Source organism: Hippichthys cyanospilos, chromosome 10 (genome assembly GCF_059441005.1).
Source record: "Hippichthys cyanospilos isolate Australia breed blue-spotted pipefish chromosome 10, RoL_Hcya_1.0, whole genome shotgun sequence".
Lineage (NCBI taxonomy): Eukaryota > Metazoa > Chordata > Actinopteri > Syngnathiformes > Syngnathidae > Hippichthys > Hippichthys cyanospilos.
The window spans coordinates 18704899-18728152 of record NC_142378.1 but is presented as its reverse complement, the minus strand read 5'-3'; the positions used below and the strand labels follow the sequence as shown (position 1 = coordinate 18728152).

Sequence of the window (23254 nt, the reverse complement as noted above, 5' to 3'; positions counted from 1 at the left end):
AATAAAAAATTTTTACAGTCATTGTTAATATATATGCCATAGATCATTTTATTTTATTATTTTCAAAACATTGGCCAATGTATATCTCAGTACACATCGCAATACACTTTTAAGACAAAAAACCCAGCACTACATTAAGATGATAGAAATTCTTATGGAATTCTCTCTCGCGCTTTCTTTCTGTCACAAACACATACTCACAGATAGGAAGCCTGAGCAGAGTGCACTATCTTAACAAATGAAGCATTTTCTGCCTCAAATTGTTGAATAATTTTGCTGCATGTTGGCTAATTAGTCAGGACCAAGATACAAAGTATCTGGGTGATGCGCCCTCATCCAAACAGTATTACATTTGTGTATCTAGAAATCTAATTAGGGTTTTGAAATCAGATCCCTTCATATTTTGAGCTCTTGTATTCCATAATTATTGATTGCCACGTTGTGTGTCACAGAAGATGATACCAGGCGAGTAGAAAAAAAAAAAAAAAAAAAGCCTGCCAGTGGGAAACACAGCTGGAAGTAAACTGTCCTTCGAGGTAGTTATCAGTAACAGCTCTCATAAGATACAAGCATCAACCTGTGCCATTTTGAAAGTGAAACCAGGAGGAAATCTGCAAAAAAGACAACATGATGCTCAGAAGCATAAAATGAAAATAAAATCATACATATTAAAACAGGTCTACCTGTCAGTCTTTGCCTTGCTAAGAGAAATCAACCCTAAAATATTCTTTCCAGTAATTCTCTTCCATGCTTTCGCACTAATCCAAACCCTGTATACAGATTAATATCATATTTGTGAAATATGATTTAAGATGAAAAATCCGTTTTGCCAATTGCTGTTTAGTGAGAATGATATCAGTTTTTCAAGGCTCAGCTTGCAAGCGTGGCATGAGCAAAGTCAGAAAGCAGGCGAGCCATGATTGCTCATTACCTGAGCCCAGATCATCTGTATTGCCATTTTATGTGAACAGCATGTGTCAAAATGGCTGCCTCCTGAATTGGAAAAAAAAAACAAAACAGGAGGGTTTTCGTGCTTAAAGCACTACTAGTCATTTTTACCCTCTTGTCGTCTAACAGTGTAAGATTATAGAAAAAAAAAAAAAAAAAATATATATATATATATATATATATATATATATATATATATATATATATATATATATATATATATATATATATATATACATATATATAATAAAAAACAAACATATATATATATATATATATATATATATATATATATATATATATATATATATATATATATATATATATATACAGTATATGTAGGTATATATTTTGTTATTATTTATATTCTTTTTTTCTATAATCTTACACTGTTATACACTGATCTGTGCTAAAGTGGTAGCGTATAGCGAAGCCAGACCTGCTGACATTTAGCAGAAAAATCAAATTGCTTTTTTTTTTTTTTTTAACCCACAATGGCTGAAGAAGAGCAAAACGTAGATTGGACACACGCGACCTTCAGCATCGGCCTCCATGTCAATGGAAAAGGATTTTTTTGGGGAAATGAAACACACGGACAAACTGTACAAGCAAATCATTGAAGTCTTTCTGAGGAAAGAAAGAAGAATAGATTTTGTATTGAAATAAGTGAGAGACAGCTGTTTTGGTGAGCTAATATGTTTTTGTCATTTTATGTCGCTCAATTAAAGGTAAAGAAATAAAACAATGTTCTTATTGTCATGTTTGGTTGGGGTTTGTTGTTTTTTGGGTTGTGGATTTGGTTGTTGTGGGGTTTTGTTCATGTTTCTGTTCCACTCAAGTTTGCCTTTATTGTCTGTGTTCTTGTTAGTTTGATTTCGTCCACCTGTCTGATTACCTGCCCCTTGCATGTCCTCACATCAGCTTCCCCTGCTTCTCATGTTGTCCAGCTGTTTCGCGTTCTCATAAGTTAGTGTGAGTGTACTTAAATTCCATTTTAGCTGTCAGGTGACTCGTGTCATTATCTTACCTTGCTGTCTTATGTTGCAGTCCTTCTCGTATTTCTGAGTCACACCTCACTGTCTCCCTGTGTTACCCATGAGTTGATTTTAGTTTCAAGTTCATGTTGATACTTTTTCCAGTTTCATTCCTGGTTCGGTCCTACCTCATGTCATTATTAAATTTCAATTTTTGATCCACATATTTCTCAATTTTGCTGCATATTCTTGGGTCCCTTTCCTTCCTCCTCCCAACTTACCTAGACGTGACACTAACTGTATATTGAATTGTGATTTGTAATTTAGCATACAATCTTATTAAAGCTTGCCTGCTCTTGGTGGACTTCATAAAACGTTGTAGACAGATTATATGAAATCACTATTACTCATTTTAAGTTCTGGCACGTGTATAATGTATAATGATAATGATTTTAATTGTTGATGCGGGTTTATTGATGTTTAAACACTCCAGAAAGTAGTCTGTGTTGCCCAGTAATGCATAGGTGTGCTTCTGAGGGGTATTTCATATGCATCATGAATGATGTGTCCAAATGCACAATGATATCTACTGACAGATATCACCCAAGGATACTGAGGGGAGCTTTGAGTTGTGAACCACTTTATGACACATTGGTTCAAAAAGGTTCAAGAGCTTCATAAAGCCTCATTTTGCCATCACTAGCCCTGACCCTGATCGGGCTCTCTGACCCGACTTCATGTGTCTGTCCCCTGCCTCTTGAGCCTCTGTTTGCAAGCCAGCTTCGAGTGTCCTCTCATCTCTGCCTTTCACATTAAATAAACCAGTTGTTCTCCACTCTTAGCCGCCTCTGCATGCTCTTGGATCCGCTTCTTGATTGTGCAAATAAGGACCTAGGATTGAATGTCTGTGCTCTTAAAATGTAAAACTACATGTTTAGGATTGAAGTGGTTAATTTAAATTCTGCAAAGTAATGCAATATTAAGTAGAATTCTAGGTTATGACTAATGTTATTAGTCAGGTGAACCGAACAGACTATTGTTGAAAAAAAATGCCTTTGGGTTGCCTTTGTTAAATATAAATTAATATAAACTTCCAGATGAAATTGTTTGTCTTTGAAGACAATTGCGCTTGGCACAGAGCTGAGGGACAGAGCCAATAGTTTGGCATACTGATGTGCTATCCAGGAGGAGCTGTTCTACTTGAGCAACATCTTTGGCCAGTGCTCCTTATAAGCTCTCCTATGACAAAGGAGTGGATAGTAATCTTTCTGAAGGAATATTGCCATACAGATCCCTCCAACCATCCCTTCTTACTGGCCTGTCCCCTGCTATGTCTTACTGGGAGATGGGACAAACATTTTTCATATACCCTTAGATTTGTTTTTGACAGTGACATCGCATTAATTGAGCTGCTGTTATTTGAGGACATTGATGCAGCCATGTATTTATCAGAAGCATTTGGTTTAAAGATAACGCATACAGGGCAGCACTGTGGCTTCTTAGCGAGTCTGCTTCACATTTCAGAGGTCCTGGATTCAATTCTGGGTCTGGCTTTCGCGTTGGAGTTTGCATACCGACATGTGTTTTCTCTGGGCACTCCGGTTTCCTCCCATATTCCAAAAACATGCATGGAAGGTATATTGGATGCTCTAAATCAGGGATGCCTAAGTCCGATCCCTGAGCGCCCCTATCCAGACTGTTTTACATATATCCCTCATTCGGATCCCGATTCAAGTTACCATGATTGTTATCAGACGATGCAAAACTTGCTTATTAGCTAGTTACTTGAATCAGGTGTACCAGATGTGCAAGGGTCAAAGGCAATATCTAGCCTGTATCATTGGGGTGGCACTATTATTTGTTTAAGTGCCAGGTTCACGGTTATGGTGAGGGAAGATTCACCCGGTAGGGCAAATGGATTTGACTGCAATTATGTTATCATTTAAAATGCTGGATGGGAAATTCGTTTGTTTGCACATTATTCAATTTTGTTTCAAGTCTTAAATACGCAGATACGGATGCTACAGTATACTCACTAAAGGCAGAAAAAAAATGTTGGACACAACAGGTGCAGCGTTCACGTTGTCATTTGTTTGGTACACACCGCAGCGTGGAAACAGAAAGGCGCGTCAGCCAGGTCCATCTACCGCCTCAATCCTCAAGAGCTGTGCAGAGAGAGGCTCCTGTAAGAGGCTCTTACAGGATGGGAGTTAAATGGCAAAAAGGCTGGATAGGGGCTGCCGAGGACCGGACTTGGGCACCCCTGCTCTAAATTGCTTTTAGGTGTGCTAGTGAATGGGAATGTTTATGTCTCCTATTGTCTCCAGGTGTGCGTGGCCGGGGACTCTGCCCCCTTGCAGCAGAAGGAGAACTCTGCATAAGCACAATTTTTTTTCAAGTGTTTTTTTTTTTTTTAATACAACTTTATTTAAATATTCAAATTACAGCCAATATCAAACATTGAACATTAACAATACACACCGTATACAAGAGCTACTACAAAAAGACAGTAGACCATAGTATATAGTAAGCACAAAAAAATTAAAAGCAGTAAACATGACAGGGACGAAGTCACCGGCCGCGCACCTGAAGCTCATCTGCCATCTGTGGGCTTCTTAAAAACAGCTGGAGCAGTAGAGCGACACCAGGTTATTCCTTGCCTCCCAAATGTTCAAGTTCCTGCGATTCCTACCTGCGTTCCAAGTATTCTGTCACATTTTCATTGTGCTTTGTGGTTCCTAGATGTTCTCCCCTTGTGGAAGTTTTTCATTGCTTTTTTTCTCCGAGTGCATCGTAGTGATGGAGAAATCAAAGATTTTTGATCCACTGAATTAGTCTGAAGCAATTGTGTTGAAATGGGTCAGTATCGCGAAGCATTCACATGAATCCGTTTTGAGAATCACAACACTGCCTCCTGAAACACTGCATCAATGGGACAGTTGTGTTGAAATGGGTCAGACTTTCAAAGCATTTGACACAATTCAGTATGGTGACATATTTTGGGTAAAATTGTATTGCATTTCCATTTGACATTTGGGCAATGTATAATAAAAATGTAAGAGACGATGGTATCATTCTTATAAAACAAAAAAGTGAAATGTTTGCATAACAAGATACTGTGATGGTAGTTAATTAAAATGAAAATTGGTTGGCAACCAGTTCAGGGTGTCCCTCATCTACTGCCTGAAGTAAGCTGAGATGGGCACAAGCAAGCCTGCGACCCTTGTGAGGATAAGAGGATAGATAGAAAATGGATGAATCAATGGATGGATAGTTAGATAAAATGCTTGAAGCACTGAAATGGATATTTGTGTTTTTTACATATTTTTATTCAAAAATAAAATAATTTCTTCAGCATTTGGTTCCAGTTTTTCCGATTGACCTCTCCAGTTTTGGAGATGACCCTATTCGATAGGGCCAATCGCATGGCATCAGAGTTACAGGTGTATGAAAATATATTTTAGGAAGCTCGTATGTATGTATGTAAAGTACATACTGTACAGTATGTACAGTGGGTATATACAGTATGTATGCATTTATGTAAGTATGTATAGTGTACACATGTATATATATATGTATGTATGTACAGTATAGTATGTGCAGTAGTTATGTATAGTATGTGGTGCACATGTATGTATATTTATGTATATACGTACATACGTATATACGTGTATGTGTATGGATGAATTAATGATTGGATGCCAATATATATTGTGTGAATGAACAATTAAACTATATGTTGTTGCAAATGAATCTAATACTTAATCTAATCTTCACCTCAGCCTCCCTCGTTTTCATTTATGCGTCCAAATGCGCTTTTCCTCTCAAAACTCACAACATATCAAGAGATCTTGCATGCCCACTCATGGACACTCTGAGATTGACTGAGTCTGACTGGCAGACCCTAGCCCCGCCATAACATACCTGGCATTGACACGTCAACGGACACCGGCCACACATGTGGGTGGTAACAACTCCTCCTTTCCACGGTCTTGTGATCTTCCAATGGTTACAACCCGGGATCGGAACGACATATCGTGATACTTTCCCCGTGAGCGCTAGGCATGTGTCGAGCATCTTCTTCGAGCGTGACATCACTAGATGTTGCGCCAGATACAAGGGGTCAACGGAACTACGTATGGTGATACTTCTGCCACAAGCAATTCTGACTCAAGCAATTGAGTCATGCATCTGCTTCGAGCGTAACATCACTAGACAGCGTCATTTTCCTGGACTCTGTCCCCTCTCTGCCACTTCGGTGTGTATTCTTGCCTAGACAATGCTTACGTCTCTCTTTCAGTTGTACTTTGTACTTTGCTCTACATTTTGTTGAACTTTTATCCTTTTTTTATTTTGTGGCCTTTTCCACCTTTTGCGCTTTTGGTTACTTAATCCATTTGGATTACTCACAAAGTTGTTTGTCTGTTTGGGTTTCACTATCCGTTCAGCTCCGAGGTTACAATGGGGCAGGAGGAATGGGTAACATATACTGATGGAACAAAAGGCATCCAAGGACTGACCCTTGAGGGACTCCTAGGTTGTTGTCTTCCTACAGCCCCTTCCACCTATTCTGATGTACCCTCCTCTCCCCTTCAACACTCAGAGAAACAAATTCAGAGAAAGAGTGTAAACATTGTGGGTAAAGGGAATGGATTGTTGCTGCTCAGTAATAACCCACCTATAGCTACTTTGAGCTCTCCTGGTGTACAGTACATCATTAGTAATTTCCTGCCATTGCTTTCATACAAACAGTACTTCCCTGCTGGATGGGGCAAACATTCTGGCATGGATTATGGCACAATTGACCTCGCTGAACACGTTGCATGGCTGAACGTACCAAATCATGCAATCATCTCAGTTCAATGTTCAGTTCAGATCTTTTCAAGATGAGGATTAAACTGGGCAGGCCCATTTGCATTCATAACCATCAGAAAGAAGGAGCATAGTAGGATGAGGGGGAGCACACTACAAAAAAAATGCGAGTGGCCTCAATGAAAAAAACATTCTTGGTTCATGTATGTGTATTACGAAAAAATAACCACACACCTGACCAATGTTCTCTCTAATTTTGAATGTGCCAGAGCATTCACACAAATTCCCTGAGCAGGCATTGGACCAAGGTGAGCAACTTCAGACATGCACACAGTGAGTCGCCGTGTGCATATCTGATGTCACCCCTGAAGTAACCTATATCACATGACTCACATTCTGTCATTAATGAGCAAGGAAGGAGGGGAGACTCTGAGCATATCCAGGGGCCTAGCTGCGGCCCTGGAATGATGATGCAAGGCGGCTTTGAACTCTAAGAAATGAAGGGTAAAGCACGACCTGATGATGTCCAACAACTTTTAAACATATGTAAAGACCAGTAGCCTGTCATTTATGAGGGCATAGCCGACGTGAAAAGCATCCTCCAGGACCAATACGGGAGAACGATGCATCTATGGTTGCCATGTTTGTAGGAGCCAAGTCACAGCATTTGGAATTATTATTGCTTTTGATCCCAAAATCCCAAAGTTAATTTAAATTTCAGTTTTTGTAATTTGTTGATTGGTTGTTTCGACTCACTGCCCAGTGGACATTTATGTTACTGCCCCTTTAAGTCTGGGAGAGAGGTCCATGATACTGGCTCTTTAAGAGCCTTGGGGTTTGTGTCACAGGGGCAATTGAGATTGATTGCAGATTAGAGCACAAGGTTTCTTTACCGTAAAGTTTGCCTTTTACTTGAAGTACTTTTGTTTGAAGACTTTTAGAACTGCTATGGAAATTAATTTATCGTTTTATTGATTCAAAGAGAGACCTGTGTAAATGTTGATATACTTATTTTATTTGAATCTGGGCGAGCATACGAGTAAGCCAGGCGGCCTTAAGAATGCACAAGGTTGCCAAACAAATCACAACTATTTCTGTTCGTTTTCAACAAGTTTGTTATTATTATTTTTTTTATATATTGAGCAATAAATGGTTTAGACATGACAGTGTGATGTATAGTGCACTTGTCACCATGGCAATAAACGAGCCACAAGTTGTGAAAAAGAAAAAAAAAATCTCACTCACTTTCACCGCTTGTTCTTCTCTTTGCATATGCTCCAACAGCCCTTCCATCTTATAGGAAGCGCATTTCTTTTTTACTTTGGCGTGTTGAGCGGATGTGTCGCTGCTCGTTCGTTTCGCGAGGAAAAGGGGTTAGCATTTGACGTCTCTTAACTCCGCACTGTTGTTAGCTAGCTAACCAGCACGAGGTGTATATGCAGGGAACGTTTCTGTCCTTACGTTTGATTGGATGAATAGTATAAGTGAAACATTCATAGGCTGGAAACTTGTCACTCGCTGTCACAATGCAAGATGGTACAGAAAACAATGTTATTGGTCAAAGTAACCACATAAATATGAGGTCTAATATTAAATATTATTTAATACGTTTATATTGCATTGTGTTTTATGCGCAGCATAGACATTCTAGTGCGCTGAGATCGTGCGAGCAATGCACAAAAGCGCACGCTCGCAGCTTAGAGGGAAAACTGCACCTGACCTACATTTAAGTTTGTTCTCATGCAACAGTCTGTCATTTTGTTCTATCTTCTTTCATTTTCATTCACTTAGGAAGCCAAGAGGTTAGAAGAGGAAATGCCTTGTCCCACACCAACACATGCTGATCAGAGAGCTGTTGGGCTACTATTTATGCTCCAAGAGGTGCAAAGCGATAAAATTGTTATCTTCTTTCATTATGATTCTATCTGTTTTGTGTCCACAGTTATTTTCTGATAACCAATACTACAAACAGGCTGTGCACACCATTAGGTACCAGGGAAATTCACTAAATAAAATGGCTTCATATTCTCTGTAGATACAACCATACACTCTGGCAGTGTTTGCAATGTTTTCATGTTATCAATTCAGATGGGACATTCCATACATCAAAAAAACAAAAAAACAGTTACTCAATCAGTTTGAGAAAGTCATATGATCCAACTCTGAAAACAGGTGAGCTGTGACCTGAGACATGAGCAGCTGTGATGTTGTTCTCGGTCTAAAATGGCTGCCCATTGAGGTGGAAAAAAACAAGTGCATTTTGCTGCTTAATTCAAATTCCACAAACAAAATATTTATCAAGATTTTGTGTATAGACTAGGGCAGATGTCTAGAACATATAATTGTAAAGTACAATTGCCTTCAAGAAAGACCCCTCTGTTAGGAAAGCTATAGAAACATATTGTCGTCTTTCAAATTCAGCACAGGCCAGCTTCTTCACATAACATAACTCATTGATAGCCTCTTTTATTTTTAAGCGCCATGTATTGAAAGTGTAAGCTGCAGCACATCTACATAGACAAACCTGGAGTGGAACCCTCAATACGGAGCATCTACAAAGAAGAAAATGTGATTGCAGAAGTTGAGTGAATAGAGGTAAGCATGACCTTTCAAAAAACTAGGTCAGTAGCATGTGATGGATGCTGCATATTGACTGTCAGTAAACACAGAGTAGCATGACACCCAAAACCCCCCTCACCACTGACAAGGTGTCTTAAAAGCTGCAGTAGCATCGCAGAGCAACCAAAAGAAAGGATGGAGCGTATTACTTCAATGGATGTTTTGCGAATGGAAACGTGAGCAGCAAGAATGGAGGAGAAGCTTGCGTTAGTCTGCCGAAGGGAAGCAAAATACATATAGTGTACGTCTATTTCTGGATTTGCTTTTCACTTTTTCACTCTCACAAATCAGCACAATGTTGATTTTCCTTCTTTAGCTAATGATCTTAGAATAGAATAGAATGCATTTATTGTCACTGTACAGGTGTACAACAAAATTGGGGATTTGAAGAGCTCATAGCTATAACTCTGCATACTTACAATACATAATTGACAAAGAAAATATTTAACATAAAAAATATCAACAATTAACCACAGTACAACAGGATACATGACATAAAATTGACACTCACACATATGCCTTGTTGTCGAAGAGGTAATAGATGAAAGAGGAGAGATTCAAATTCTTCTTTCGTATGTCTTTTTTTGTATGTGGACACGAGTTAACCGAGAGCCAAACTCCATTCAAAATGAATACGGGAGTCAGGAAGTAGCGTCCAAGCTCCAAGTCCTTTTTTCATGAGCACTGTCAAATCCAATTTGAATCAGAGTGAAGCTAAATAAAACAAAACACTTATGCAATAAATAAGTGACTGTCTAATTACAATACGCATGTGTATGATTTGCAAATAAATAATGACGTAGTAAATAAAAACATACACTGTGCAAACTCGACTGGGAACCTTTCAAACCCAATGCATTATGCATCAACATGAAACATAAAGCTTACTTTAACTTAACTCTGCAGAGTTCATCATTTGTTCAACCATGCAACAGTATAGAACTCATATCATTCATCTACGCTGCTTGTGATGGAATGACTCGCGCATGGTGCCGCAGCAAAAATGGCCGACGCACTGTTTTTGGTCAAACAGCCTGTCAAAATAAGAGCGCTTTACAAATGAGAAGGCGGCACAAGAATAAAGTTTATCTGACGAAACAGGTTGGGACAGAAAAGTGCAGAACAATTATCAATAACTTTGATAATTGGTACATTATCGATTAATCGTTACATCAATAGACAGGGTACAACACTAACCCATGATGGTCACATTGACGTCAACTTTAAGTAGGTCTCAATCATATGGGCAATCTTGACAATCAAAATATACATTTTCTACAAACCGCATTAAGTCACGCCTCAAAGTAAAGTGCAATGCTTTAGCAATATTCCATCAAATGATGATTCAATGTCTTGAATTTTTTTTTTTTTTTTTTTTTTTTTTTTACAATTTTATACACAGATTTCTTTCTCTTTGTTGATTTTTAAATACCTGTACAAGAAACACATATTTTTCAAAACCCTACTTCTGACTTGTCCGTAAAAATTTCCACTTTTCATTCCAATGTTGTGAGTATTGAGTGTTTGGATTGGTCAAAATATCTCACCGAAGAGCTCTTAATTAAACAGCCCCTCGTGGACATGTGTAATTAATTGCTGGGATGTAAATCATTAGATCCTTGACGCCGGTAGGTGACATTTATGAACAATTGCAAGGATCAATTAACTCAATAGATTTAAAAGAGAAACAAATATCATCATAGCAACAAATTCAGCAGCCAGTGTTTGTGAGTTAGATAAGAAAAACATAATAGATTTATGATATCTTTATGATGGAATAATTGTATATATGTACCGTATTTTCCACACTATAAGGCACACCGGATTATAAGGTGCACCCTCAATTAATGACCTATATTAAACCTTTTTCAGTCACAATATAGTAATACTCAAAGTAATAATAATAACTCAAATAATAACTCTAAACTCTCAATAGCATAATAACTCAATGTCAACATGACCAACCTTGTTCAACTGTAAACACACAAAAGAAACAGGTAAAGCTTACTTTATCAGTTCATTCCCCATCTACGAATCCCAATCTCAATATTGATCCAAATATAAGGCGCACCTGATTATAAGGCGCACCATCAGCCTTTAAAAAAAAAAAGGTTTTAGGTGTGCCTTATAGTGCGGAAAATACGGTATATATATTATCATATAAAAACACATTGCTGGCACATCTCTTAACCCACTCACTCTCAAATACACACACACACACACCTATACACATTCACACACTCACACTACAGACATAAACAATTCCTTATTTTGAAACTTGTAACCACCTTCTTTGTAATCTTTGTAATAAAACAAGGAGCGGGTATTTTTAAAATGAGTGTTTAATGTGCTAATGGCAGTGATATGCTGCTTCTGAAAATGAATGTCATAAATAGAATTTATCTTGTCTATTAAAATGTTTCTGTTTTTTTTCAGCCGTTAATATGTGCCATAGAAGTTTTTGTATTTTTTGTTTTTTTTTTTACAAACAGCGTCCAATATATCGCAATACGTATCATTTTGAAGTATGAGACCATATATACGACATGCTTTTAAGTCATGATATTCAACACAACCCATATTACACTATAAACAAATAATACATTTCTTCTATAATATTACAACTCATTCCTCAAGAATGGAATTTTCATTTTTTATGCCTTTTTGTCATATTCACAAATATGCCTTGATGCAAAACTTAGGCACATGCCGCGGCCTGCACAAAAAGTATGCCTTGGAAACATGTCATTCCAATTAATGGTTCATTACTCAGGCTGGGTTGACATTTGTCGCCGGCAATTATTCTGCATGCACAGGACTTTGGACAAGCACATACGGTGCAGGGAAATCAAATAAGGCCATTTTTAGATTCCTTCTCATTTGCCCATGCCTTTAGTATTGTCTGATTTATTTTGTTGAAGGAAATACACATATGAAAACATTTTTACCGCAATAACTATGTTTCCTTTTGCATTGCTTGTCTTGTATAAGGTTTTTATGTGGAGCAAATTCAGCTGAGAAATAGAACAAAATCAAATTTCTATGTAATATATTATTATTCCTTTGACTCTAATCAATCAACAAAATAATACAATATACAATATGAACGGGTTGACCACTATAACTTGTTACTGACTTGCCATTCTGTTCTGGTTTTGCCTCCATAGCTTGAAAGGCAGTTTCTTGCCTGTGTTCTTGAGTCATTGAACACACAGCAGGACATTTCTGTAGCATGATATATACTGTAATTATAGGGTATTTCTTTCCTTGTGTGGGTGTATTTCTTCTATTGCTCCTCTCTGTAGTCATACTTCAATCATACAATAAGGTGGTTAAAATCTATCCATCCATCCATTTTCGAGAGCCGCTTTCCCCACGGGGGTCGCAGGCTTGCTGGCGCCTATCCCAGCTGGCTTCGGGCAGCAGGCGGGGGACACCCTGAACTGGTTGCCAGCTAATCACAGGGCACACAGAGACGAACAACCATTCGCGCGCCCAATCACAGCTAAGGGCAATGCAGTATGTCCAATTCATCTGCCATGTATGTTTTTGGAGTGTGGGAGGAAGCTGAGTGCCCGGAGAGAAACCACGCAGGCTCGGGGAGAACATGCAAAATCCACACAGGAAGCCCAGAGCCAGGTTGATTTGAACCGGGACCCTTGAACTGTGAAGCGCCACCGAGCCACACTGTGGTTAAAATATTTAGACCATTTGTACTGTGATAATGATGACCATTATTGATTGACTGAATTGATTGATTTGAATTTTTTGAGAGAGCGGTTTGGAGGACCAGTGTTTGCACGTCCGCCTCAGAGTTCAAGGACCTGAGTTCAAATCCACCTCGCGCTGGCCTTTCTGTGTGGAGTTTGCATGTTCTCCCCAAGCCAGCGTTGGTTCTCTCCAGGCACTCTGGCAGGTGTGATTGGGTGAATGAATGGTTGTTTGCCCTGCAATTGGCTGGTAACCAGTTCGGGGTGTCCCCCGCCTCCCGCCCTAAGTCAGCAACCCTTGTGAGGATAAGCGGCTATCGACAATGTATGGATGGATCGATGGATGGATGGATGGATCGATGGAAACCTCAACGTGATATTCAACTCTACTCCCTTTTCAAACACATGTTAAGAATACGATGAGAACAGTGTTTTTTCACCTTCGCAATATCGCCAGAATTTGCCCTATTCTGTCTCCTAGCGATGCTGAAACATTAATTCATGCGCTTGTTATGTCACGCCTTGATTATTGTAAAGTATTGTATTCTGGACTTCCCATGTCTTGCATCAAAGGTCTGCAGTCAGTACAAAATGCTGCAGCGTGATTCTTAACAAAGGACGATTAAGTTTTATTATTTTACCCCGATACTAACAAACCTGCATTGATTTCCAGTACACCTGAGATGTGATTTTAAGGTGTTGTTAATTACTTATAAAAAATGTACACGGTTTAGCGCCTTCCTATCTCGTCGACTTAGTATCACCGTATGTAAGGTCCCGCCAACTTCGGCCATAAAATCCCAGTTTGTTACCGACCCAGCAAGCTAAAAATAAGTCAGCAGGATCAAGGGCTTTTTCCATTCGCGCACCAGTGCTCTGGAATACCCTACCAATGGAGGGTTGCATCGCCACCTTAGTAGAAATCTTTAAATCCCGACTAAAAACACATTTATACACTCAAGCATTTAATTAATGGGTCAGGGGGCTGGTTGGTGAGAGTTGACTTCAGCCCTGCGCTGATCAATTATCGTGGGTTTTGAGATGGACCACCACTGTTGCGCTTTTGTTAGGATGGACCCACTCAGCCAGAGTGTGAAGAGAATCTTACCCAATGGCCTCACCTGCTGTCAAGGCATCTTTGCACTGGATATTTCCTACCCAATATGGCACAATGTGTTTTTAGCACTCAGCAAACAGTAAAACCTGTTGAGCCAGGAAGGGGGCTCCTCCTATTTGTGGCCCCTTCTGAAGGTTTCTTACAGTATTTTTCACAGTATTTTTGAGTTTTTCCTTCCTCTTCTGGGAACTTTGTTCAGGGGATGCTGTTGTGTATTCATGATGTTCACATCCATCTATCAAAGACCCATAGCAACCAATACCTAAGGAAAAGGATATTGACATCAAACTTCAACATCAAACAGCAATCCTTAACTTTAAAGGCTGACTTACCTGCATATGTCGCCCAAATAGCATGTGTGTCCCATGTTTTCCCTTTCTGAGATTTGTTTGTTTAACTGAATCTGCTTGGACTGGCTGTCAGGGCTGCGTATCATTCTCGGAAGGGTGTTAATGAGATTGTATACGTTGACACTCTACAGCGAGGGAGAATTTACCTCTCTCTGACTTCCTTGGACTAATTAAACTGGGTCTCGAACGAACCACGCAAACCATAATTGATGGACTTGAGAAACTTTTCGAGAAAGCAGGTTTGAATAATGCAACATCGCTGTGTGCACACAGACAGTGCACTTAATTTGGGAACAACACCGAAAATGACATAGAGGAAGACTTTTTTAATGAAAGAAAGAGTGTGTACCAAACACTACGTCCTGGTACTCATATGAGTAACTCACAAAAAAAGATAAAATAACAATAAAAAATAATGTGCACCCCTGTACATACATCATTTACAGTAAAATAAATTGTTTGAACAAATCGATTTTATGCTGTTCACACAGGAAGCCCAGACTGTGGTGCTTTTGAACTCAAAATTCACTGAAATCTTTTCGAGGAAAAGAGTTTAACATTACGTTAGTGTATAAAACCTTCACAACAAAGATAAAAGAGCAGCCCTGTGCTGTCTGTCCTCATATGAACGAAAAATAATCAATATCAAACAAGACTGCTATTCTGCATAAAATAAGTAAAATAATAAATAAATAAATAAAACAGAATGAAGCGCCAAGTGGGGAAATACGAGGTTGTTATACTTTTAATGATAGAACTCCATCTACTGGATAGAAGGATTCAGTACTAGTCTTGGCATGACTGGGAACAGACTCGGTGCGTCTGCGCTAGTGCGTGATGACGTCACGAACCAGACGCACGCCTTATATAATGAGATCGTCTGACATCAGCGTCCTCTTCCCTGCCTAGGCCCTCGTGTGGTGGGCAGTGTAACAATTTTGTCGGCTTTTCTTCCACCGAGCGAATCCAAAACCATCCGTCAAAATGGCAAGTTTTTTCCCCTTTTCGTGACCTATGGCGGATTTCTTTAGACGGCGCGGTGTTCTCGCCATAAATATTAACTGTGTTGAGAAAACATTAATGCCGGTGCGGGCGATAATGGGCGTCGGTCATTTACCGATGAAAAATGGCAACCATTTTGTCGTAATCGCCCCAAGTGAAGGTTAAGCAGTCTCAAGAACGCTTGGACATCTCATCTATTGTAAAAGTCTATATATAAATCGCTGTGTTTGCTAGGTGCGTTGCCTTCCTATTTTTTAGGCCCGTAATTTGAGCGGCCGGACATGCCGGCTCTTGTATATCAACTCTTTGTCCATTAACATAAATAGGTCAAAGAAGTAATCGTAGTCAAAAACGCAAAGCTTTCTGTTTATCGAACTGTTGTTGCCGACCGACATAGATGTCGACGGTCTGGGCTGTTTTCTCCGAGAACGCACCGGCCTATTGTCATCCTCCGTTTAAGTCGGCATGCTAATGCTAACGCGTAGCATTGTGTCAAAGTCTGTACACGTGGCCTATTCGCGGATATTTGATACTGGGTGTCAGCTGTTTGCATATACCACCCCATGTTTAAACCATAGCATGTAAGGCCGAGGTCTGTTATTGAGGGAATGAACATTTGATGAGTTTTGATGGCAGGATTCGAAACGCTGAACTAAAAAATTGATGCGTCAGACCTTTTGTATTCTTTCTCCCCTGCTGGTGAGGTGGCTTCACCTACACCATTTAAAAATGATCTGCTCCTGATCGGTTTATCCTGAGGGAATAATATGTCTGGAAAAGAATCTGTCTTGTTTTCCAACGTTAGAGAAATTTGGTCGATTTACGTTGTCTCCACCGGAGTATCTTATCTTTGTTTTTATCTCGACTATGCAACTATGTATAATATGCTCCTTTTTGTCCAACTTGCATTGGCAAGAACGTAAACAGAGCCAAGTTTGGTTTTACTGTGCTCAGTTAAAAACCACCATCTTCTGCCATTCAAAGTAGTAAACATCTATCCCCCCACCCCAATTGTTAACCGCTTTTTTTTTCATTGCTTTGTTCAAAACTTTCACAAAAATACGGTCTGTTTTGATAAGCTAAGCCAATTTTGAAAAATGACGTACGACTTAAGTTTTTGTATCTGTGTGATTGTGTTTGCTTTACAGAAATTAATTATGTAAGAGTAGTAGTGTTTATTTTTTGTTTGTCAGTTTTCTAGCTATTTAGTTGTCAATTTTAGGGCCTGGAGTATCCTGGGCCCTCAAACGTCAGGCATAAAAAAAAGTAGCGGTTAGGCTCGTAGTTGATTAAGTAAAACTCAACGCAGTAAAACTTTAGTACTGAACTTGCATCCAGGTGTTAAGTCAGAACTTAGTTTTGCCATGAGCATCTGTACTTAAGTACTGCATGTGTGTTTACCTGATCTTGTCATTGCAGGTGAACTTCACAATCGACCAGATCCGTGCCATCATGGATAAGAAGGCCAACATCCGTAACATGTCTGTGATTGCGCACGTCGATCACGGCAAGTCCACCCTGACCGATTCCCTTGTATCGAAGGCCGGTATCATCGCCTCTGCCCGTGCTGGAGAGACCCGTTTCACCGACACGCGAAAGGACGAACAGGATCGTTGCATTACCATCAAGTCCACGTAAGAGTTGATGTTGAATTGTGTGCCCGCCCCCCCTTACTTTTTGAGGGCTTGTCCCATGTTCAATGTGTCATTTAAGATGCGTATGTATTAAGCTTGTTTGCTCGGAATAGGTGGTTTCCAAGCAAACACTGCAATATTAGCATTAACTGATTATTCTAGATTTGCTTTAAAAAAATGCTGCGTCATTGTAAAATTGTTGTTCAAATCATTCTAGTGCCATTTCCATGTTCTACGAGTTGTCCGAGAATGACTTGGCCTTCATCAAGCAGTCCAAGGATGGATCTGGCTTTTTGATCAACCTGATTGACTCTCCCGGTCACGTTGACTTCTCCTCTGAAGTGACGGCTGCTCTTCGTGTCACTGATGGAGCCCTGGTGGTCGTTGACTGCGTTTCTGGTAAGTGTAGCGAAATTAAGGAAGACTGCGTTCCTACTCATGTAGTCAATGTGGTTTATACATCCTTCTTTGAAATATGCAAAAATATTTAATGGTGTGTCTCCCCATGCAAGGCGTGTGCGTCCAAACTGAAACAGTGCTCCGTCAGGCCATCTGTGAGCGCATCAAGCCTGTCCTTATGATGAACAAAATGGACCGTGCCTTGTTGGAGTTGCAGCTGGAGCCCGAAAGCCTCTACAAAACTTTCCAGTGCATCATCGAAAACGTCAACGTCATCATTTCAACATACGGTGAAGAAGACGGTCCCATGGGCAATATCCAGGTATGTTTTGTAATTTTACTTTATGGTCATGTGAGGGCAAAAGCGCTTGTCATATTGCTTTTTGGTTCACTTGGCACATCAAAATGGTGAGGATTCAATCTTGCATATAAGTAGACTTATTCCTTTGTTTACTCATTTGCGTTTGAAATATCTACATTTATGCCCCATTATTGTGTTTATTTCTAAGCAGTGAGTGAGTCTTATGTTGCATTGGCTTCATGGCTGAATTTTTTTTTTTTTTAACGTCCTGTAAATTAAGAAATGATCATTAATTTTTTTTAAAACTCAAGATTTGCTGATTAACCAACATTTTCCAACAATATCTAGTTCTAGCCCTAATCTTTTTTTATATGGAAGTGGTTCGTTTAGTATAAAATATGGTCCAAATATTTCACTGAATTTTAACTGGTGTCTACCTCTAATTGTCAGATTGATCCAGTCATTGGCACTGTGGGCTTTGGCTCTGGCCTCCACGGCTGGGCTTTTACCCTTAAGCAGTTTGCTGAAATGTACGCAGCTAAGTTTGCTGCTAAGGGCAATACCCAGATGACTCCTGCCGAGCGCTGCAAGAAGGTGGAAGACATGATGAAAAAGCTGTGGGGTGACAGGTAAAGGACCGCATTGTTGATAACTTATGGTTTGTGGACAGAGTTGTCAGGCGAGAAGATTTGATTTCTGCCATGTCTTTATCAGTGAGGTGTTTCTTGTTGGTCACCAGTTTGCACACATTGCTTTTCAATTGACAGAAATCCAAACGTTTCAACTCCCTCCTCATTTTCCTGTGTTTAGTGTAGGAGTTTGCAGTAACTGCTGTAGATGATGTAAAATTGTACTACAGTTTTGATTTAGACTACCGACCAATGTCAGTCATGTTTTTGGTGCCATAATCTGCAGCAATAACAAAGCAAATATGGCCACAAAGGTGGGGTATCTGTAAAAATGGCCTTAAGCCACACCAGCTTGCCATGACTCTTGGCCAGTGGCCAGATATCTAGCATGGCTCAATACAGTCTCTCCACAGGGCTTGTCCTTGCCTCTGTTGCAGTAGATGAACAACACTTATGACAAGTATTGAAGATTGAGTAATTAACTGACAGTCATGCAAACCACTTATGATTGAATTTGGGAAACACCTAAATGATATTAAGTTCAATGAAGTGTTTGTGGGAATTCAAAGACATCTTTGTGGAAAAATCATTAGCGGGTAAATACAAATGAAAATAACAATAGCTACCAACTAAGCTGACGAGGTGGACCTGCAATTAAATAGATCCATTGTGTGCATGTCAGTCCAGAGGAGGGGCCTATTAGATTAATTGTACTGTTTGTTGTAATGAGTGCACTATCAAGGCTTTTCTTAGACTGAATGGCATGCATTTTGTTTGTTAGGTATTTTGACCCAGCAACTGGAAAATTTCCTAAGACCCCAACCACAGCTGATGGCAAGAGGATTTCCCGCAGCTTTGTTCATCTTATCCTTGACCCCATCTTCAAGGTAGGCTATTGTCATGTAGTTATGTGGACCAAACTGCGTGTCTGTACGAGTAACTGCACGTGATGACATTATTAACATTCTTCACTTTGACCTGATTTATTCTGATGATGATCATGTCTGAGCAGAGCACGGAAGGCATCCTGATGCCAACGGGGGGAAAAAAAATCAATGATCGCAATGTTTTGGTTTGACAAGTATGCTCCATCCCCAGGTCTTTGATGCCATCATGAACTTCAAGAAGGAGGAGACGAGCAAGCTGATCCAAAAGCTGGATATCAAGTTGGATGCCGAGGACAAGGATAAAGAAGGCAAGCCCCTGCTGAAGGCTGTGATGCGTCGCTGGCTACCAGCTGGAGATGCCCTGCTTCAGATGATCACCATCCACCTGCCATCCCCCGTCACTGCTCAGAAGTACCGTTGCGAGCTACTCTATGAAGGACCCGAGGACGATGAGGCTGCCATTGGTATGAAGAACAATTCCATTGCTTAGTGCCGTAGGTCTCAAACTCCAATCCTTGAGGGCCACAAAGCTGCATGTTCCTGATGCTGCTCTCTTAAACACACCTGATTCAAATGATTAGGACAAATTCAAGCTCCTGCAGAATTTGGACAAGTTCAAGCGCCTGCAGAATTTGCTGATGAGCTAATAATTTGAATCAGGTGTGTTTATGACAGAAGCGTCAAATATGCAGGACTGCTGCCCTCGAGGACTGGAGTTTGCTACCAGTGCTCAGGGGCCTGTATCCTGCTATGATGTTTCTCTGACACCCCTGGTTCAAATCATTAAGATGATTTTCAAGCTTTGTCTTAGCTTGCTGCCAAGCTGATCATTTGAGTCAGGTGTGTAGGGAAGAGACCCCTAGAAAACCGTCTCTCAAGGACTGAAGTTTGTCAACTGTGGTTTGGAACTTTTTTCAATGATGCAAATAGCATTCAGTGTCTGACATTAATAGTTTAAAGTACATTTGGTGATGTATTTGGACGTATTTTAATCAAACCCTACAATGTAGATTGTGTGACAGCTGTTTGATTTCTGGCTATACTGGTGAAAAATTTACACTAGTGGCTGTGTTCATTTAAAAAAAAAAATATATATATATATATATATATATATATATATAATATACATACACACACACACATACACTTTGATTAGCAATAATTTGTCACTTTCCAATTTGCTGTTTATTTGAAAAATGTACTGCTCCTGTCACGGCGTGAAAAGGCAAAATAGATTTGCTGAAGTTTGCAGAATCGCTGTTAAGATTCTTTGAATTCTCGAATTGCCTTGATGAACCTTCAAGGGTACTCGTAGGCCACATTTGAGAACCCCTGGTTTTATATAACAGCGCTGACGGTTTTGTTTGTCAGTCACACCAATTTATCCAACCGACCTTTTCTTTCAGGTATCAAGAATTGTGACTCTAAGGCTCCTTTGATGATGTACATCTCTAAGATGGTACCTACCAGTGACAAGGGACGCTTCTATGCTTTTGGCCGTGTCTTCTCTGGAACCGTCTCTACTGGCCTTAAAGTTCGCATCATGGGACCCAACTATACCCCTGGAAAGAAAGAGGACCTCTACTTGAAACCTATCCAGAGGTATGCTTTTTCACTCCTGGGTGTTTTTGGTACACCGTTTTAAACATTTCGTCAACTTTCTTCTTCCCTAGGACCATTCTGATGATGGGTCGCTACACTGAGCCCATTGAGGATGTGCCCTGCGGTAACATTGTTGGTTTGGTTGGTGTGGATCAGTTCCTGGTCAAGACTGGAACAATCACCACCTTTGAGTCTGCACACAACATGAAAGTGATGAAGTTCAGTGTCAGCCCTGTGGTGCGAGTCGCCGTGGAAGCCAAAAACCCGGCTGATCTCCCCAAGCTGGTGGAGGGCTTGAAGCGTCTTTCCAAATCGGACCCCATGGTGCAGTGCATCATTGAGGAGTCTGGAGAGCACATTGTTGCTGGTGCCGGAGAGTTGCATCTTGAGATCTGCCTCAAGGATCTCGAGGAGGACCATGCTTGCATCCCACTCAAGGTAAATTCTTCAAAGATTATTTGCATTACTTATCCCTCAGACAGAAAATTCAAATTATTCTCTACTTTTTGTGGCTCTTCATATTCCTAACCCTGGTGTCTATTGTTTTGTTTTTGTTTTTTCTTTCCAGAAATCTGAGCCTGTCGTGTCCTACAGGGAGACTGTCAGTGAAGAGTCATCAGTCATGTGTCTGTCCAAGTCACCAAACAAGCACAACCGTCTCTTCATGAAGGCGCGCCCCTTGGAGGACGGTTTGCCCGAAGACATTGAGAAGGGAGAAGTTAGCGCTCGTCAGGAGATGAAGGCCCGTGCCCGCTACCTTGCAGAGAAGTATGAATGGGAACCCACAGATTGCAAGAAGATCTGGTGCTTCGGACCTGACGGAACTGGACCCAACCTGCTGGTAGATGTGACCAAGGGTGTGCAGTACCTCAACGAAATCAAGGACAGTGTTGTTGCTGGCTTCCAATGGGCTGTCAAGGAGGTATAAAACAGTTTATCGAAACAGTGTTGATTTAAACTTATGAATTTGTTACTAAGGTTAATTTATTGTCTTTAGGGCGTCCTCTGTGAAGAGAACATGCGTGCGGTTCGCTTTGATATCCATGATGTAACCCTGCATACAGATGCTATCCACCGTGGCGGTGGCCAGATTATGCCCACCACTCGTAGAGTTCTGTATGCGTGCGAGCTCACAGCTGAACCCAGGCTGATGGAACCTGTCTATTTGGTTGAAATTCAGGTAAGGCTTAAAACCTATATCGGATGCCACAGCAATTTCAGTATTTGGAATAACCTGAAACTAAAACTCAATACATTGCTTTCGTGTCTTTCTTTGGTTGTGTAGTGTCCAGAGGTTGCGATGGGTGGAATCTATGGTGTGTTGACCAAGAGGCGTGGTCACGTGTTTGAGGAGGCCAGTGTCCTCGGTACACCCATGCGTGTCATCAAGGCCTACCTGCCCGTCATGGAGTCCTTCGGTAAGTACCGGGAAAAACAGCTAAAACCCCACCCAATAAGTCCTATACTTGCACACTCGACGTGTCGTAATCGCAACACGGTGTCGTTTGTAGGATTCACAGCCGACCTTCGTTCTAACACCGGTGGCCAGGCCTTCCCCCAGTGCGTCTTTGACCATTGGCAGATCCTCCCTGGAAACCCATTGGATGCTTCTTCAAAGCCTGGTGTTGTGGTCACTGAAACACGTAAACGCAAGGGTCTCAAAGAAGGCGTCCCAGCCTTGGACAACTACCTGGACAAATTGTAAAAGCCTGGACCACTATTTGCTTATTGCCTCATTCCTCTCCACATATGTAATCTGCACTGTGGGACCGGACTGTACAGAACACAGTGAGCACCAAGGTTTGCCAAAAGGATTGACAATATAAATGATAAACTTAACAAAAAATTGTAAACAAATAAAAGGAAATAAACCCTTTCTTGTGTTTGTTTGTTTGTTCCTATTCTTCAGTCATTGATCACACATCCTGCCGTTTTAACCTCTTAGCCACACGAGTTGGCCGCCACAATCCCAGGTCTCTCTGCGGTGGGGCCTGTTCTAATTTACGATTGCTCGTATCGTCAGAAATGTAGTTGCGTAGATGGGCCTTTAGTAACATGCGCTTCAATGTTCTTGCACGGTTTGTAGACTGAAAGCGCCTTTCCATAAACTAGCGGCCCTTTTAAACGGAAGTCGTTGCGTGCCACACTTGGGGATTAACTAAATGATCGACTAAAGGCTGAAATAAATGCCGACTTTTAACTTGACACCTCAACATCAAGTACTTCGACAAAGTGGTGTGGGCAATACAAAATGAACTATTCAAATCACC

General features: G+C 40.4%; 1 protein-coding gene and 1 non-coding gene across 2 annotated transcripts; both read left to right on the top strand.

Annotated features, from left to right (window-relative positions):
- The first annotated feature begins 15377 nt into the window (after positions 1-15377).
- Positions 15378-22860, top strand: LOC148417445 (elongation factor 2b-like). Its single transcript, XM_088425403.1, has 13 exons — positions 15378-15517; positions 16952-17166; positions 17384-17565; positions 17679-17887; positions 18317-18495; positions 19277-19382; positions 19594-19846; positions 20789-20984; positions 21056-21422; positions 21553-21906; positions 21982-22164; positions 22270-22402; positions 22496-22860. The coding sequence occupies exons 1-13, from the start codon at positions 15515-15517 to the stop codon at positions 22687-22689; spliced, it is 2574 nt and encodes an 857-aa protein (XP_088281529.1). The 5' UTR covers positions 15378-15514; the 3' UTR covers positions 22690-22860.
- On the top strand, positions 19438-19505 carry LOC148417446 (small nucleolar RNA SNORD37). Its single transcript, XR_015867107.1, has one exon. It is a non-coding gene; the product is annotated as a small nucleolar RNA SNORD37 (small nucleolar RNA).
- Positions 22861-23254: the final 394 nt, after the last annotated feature.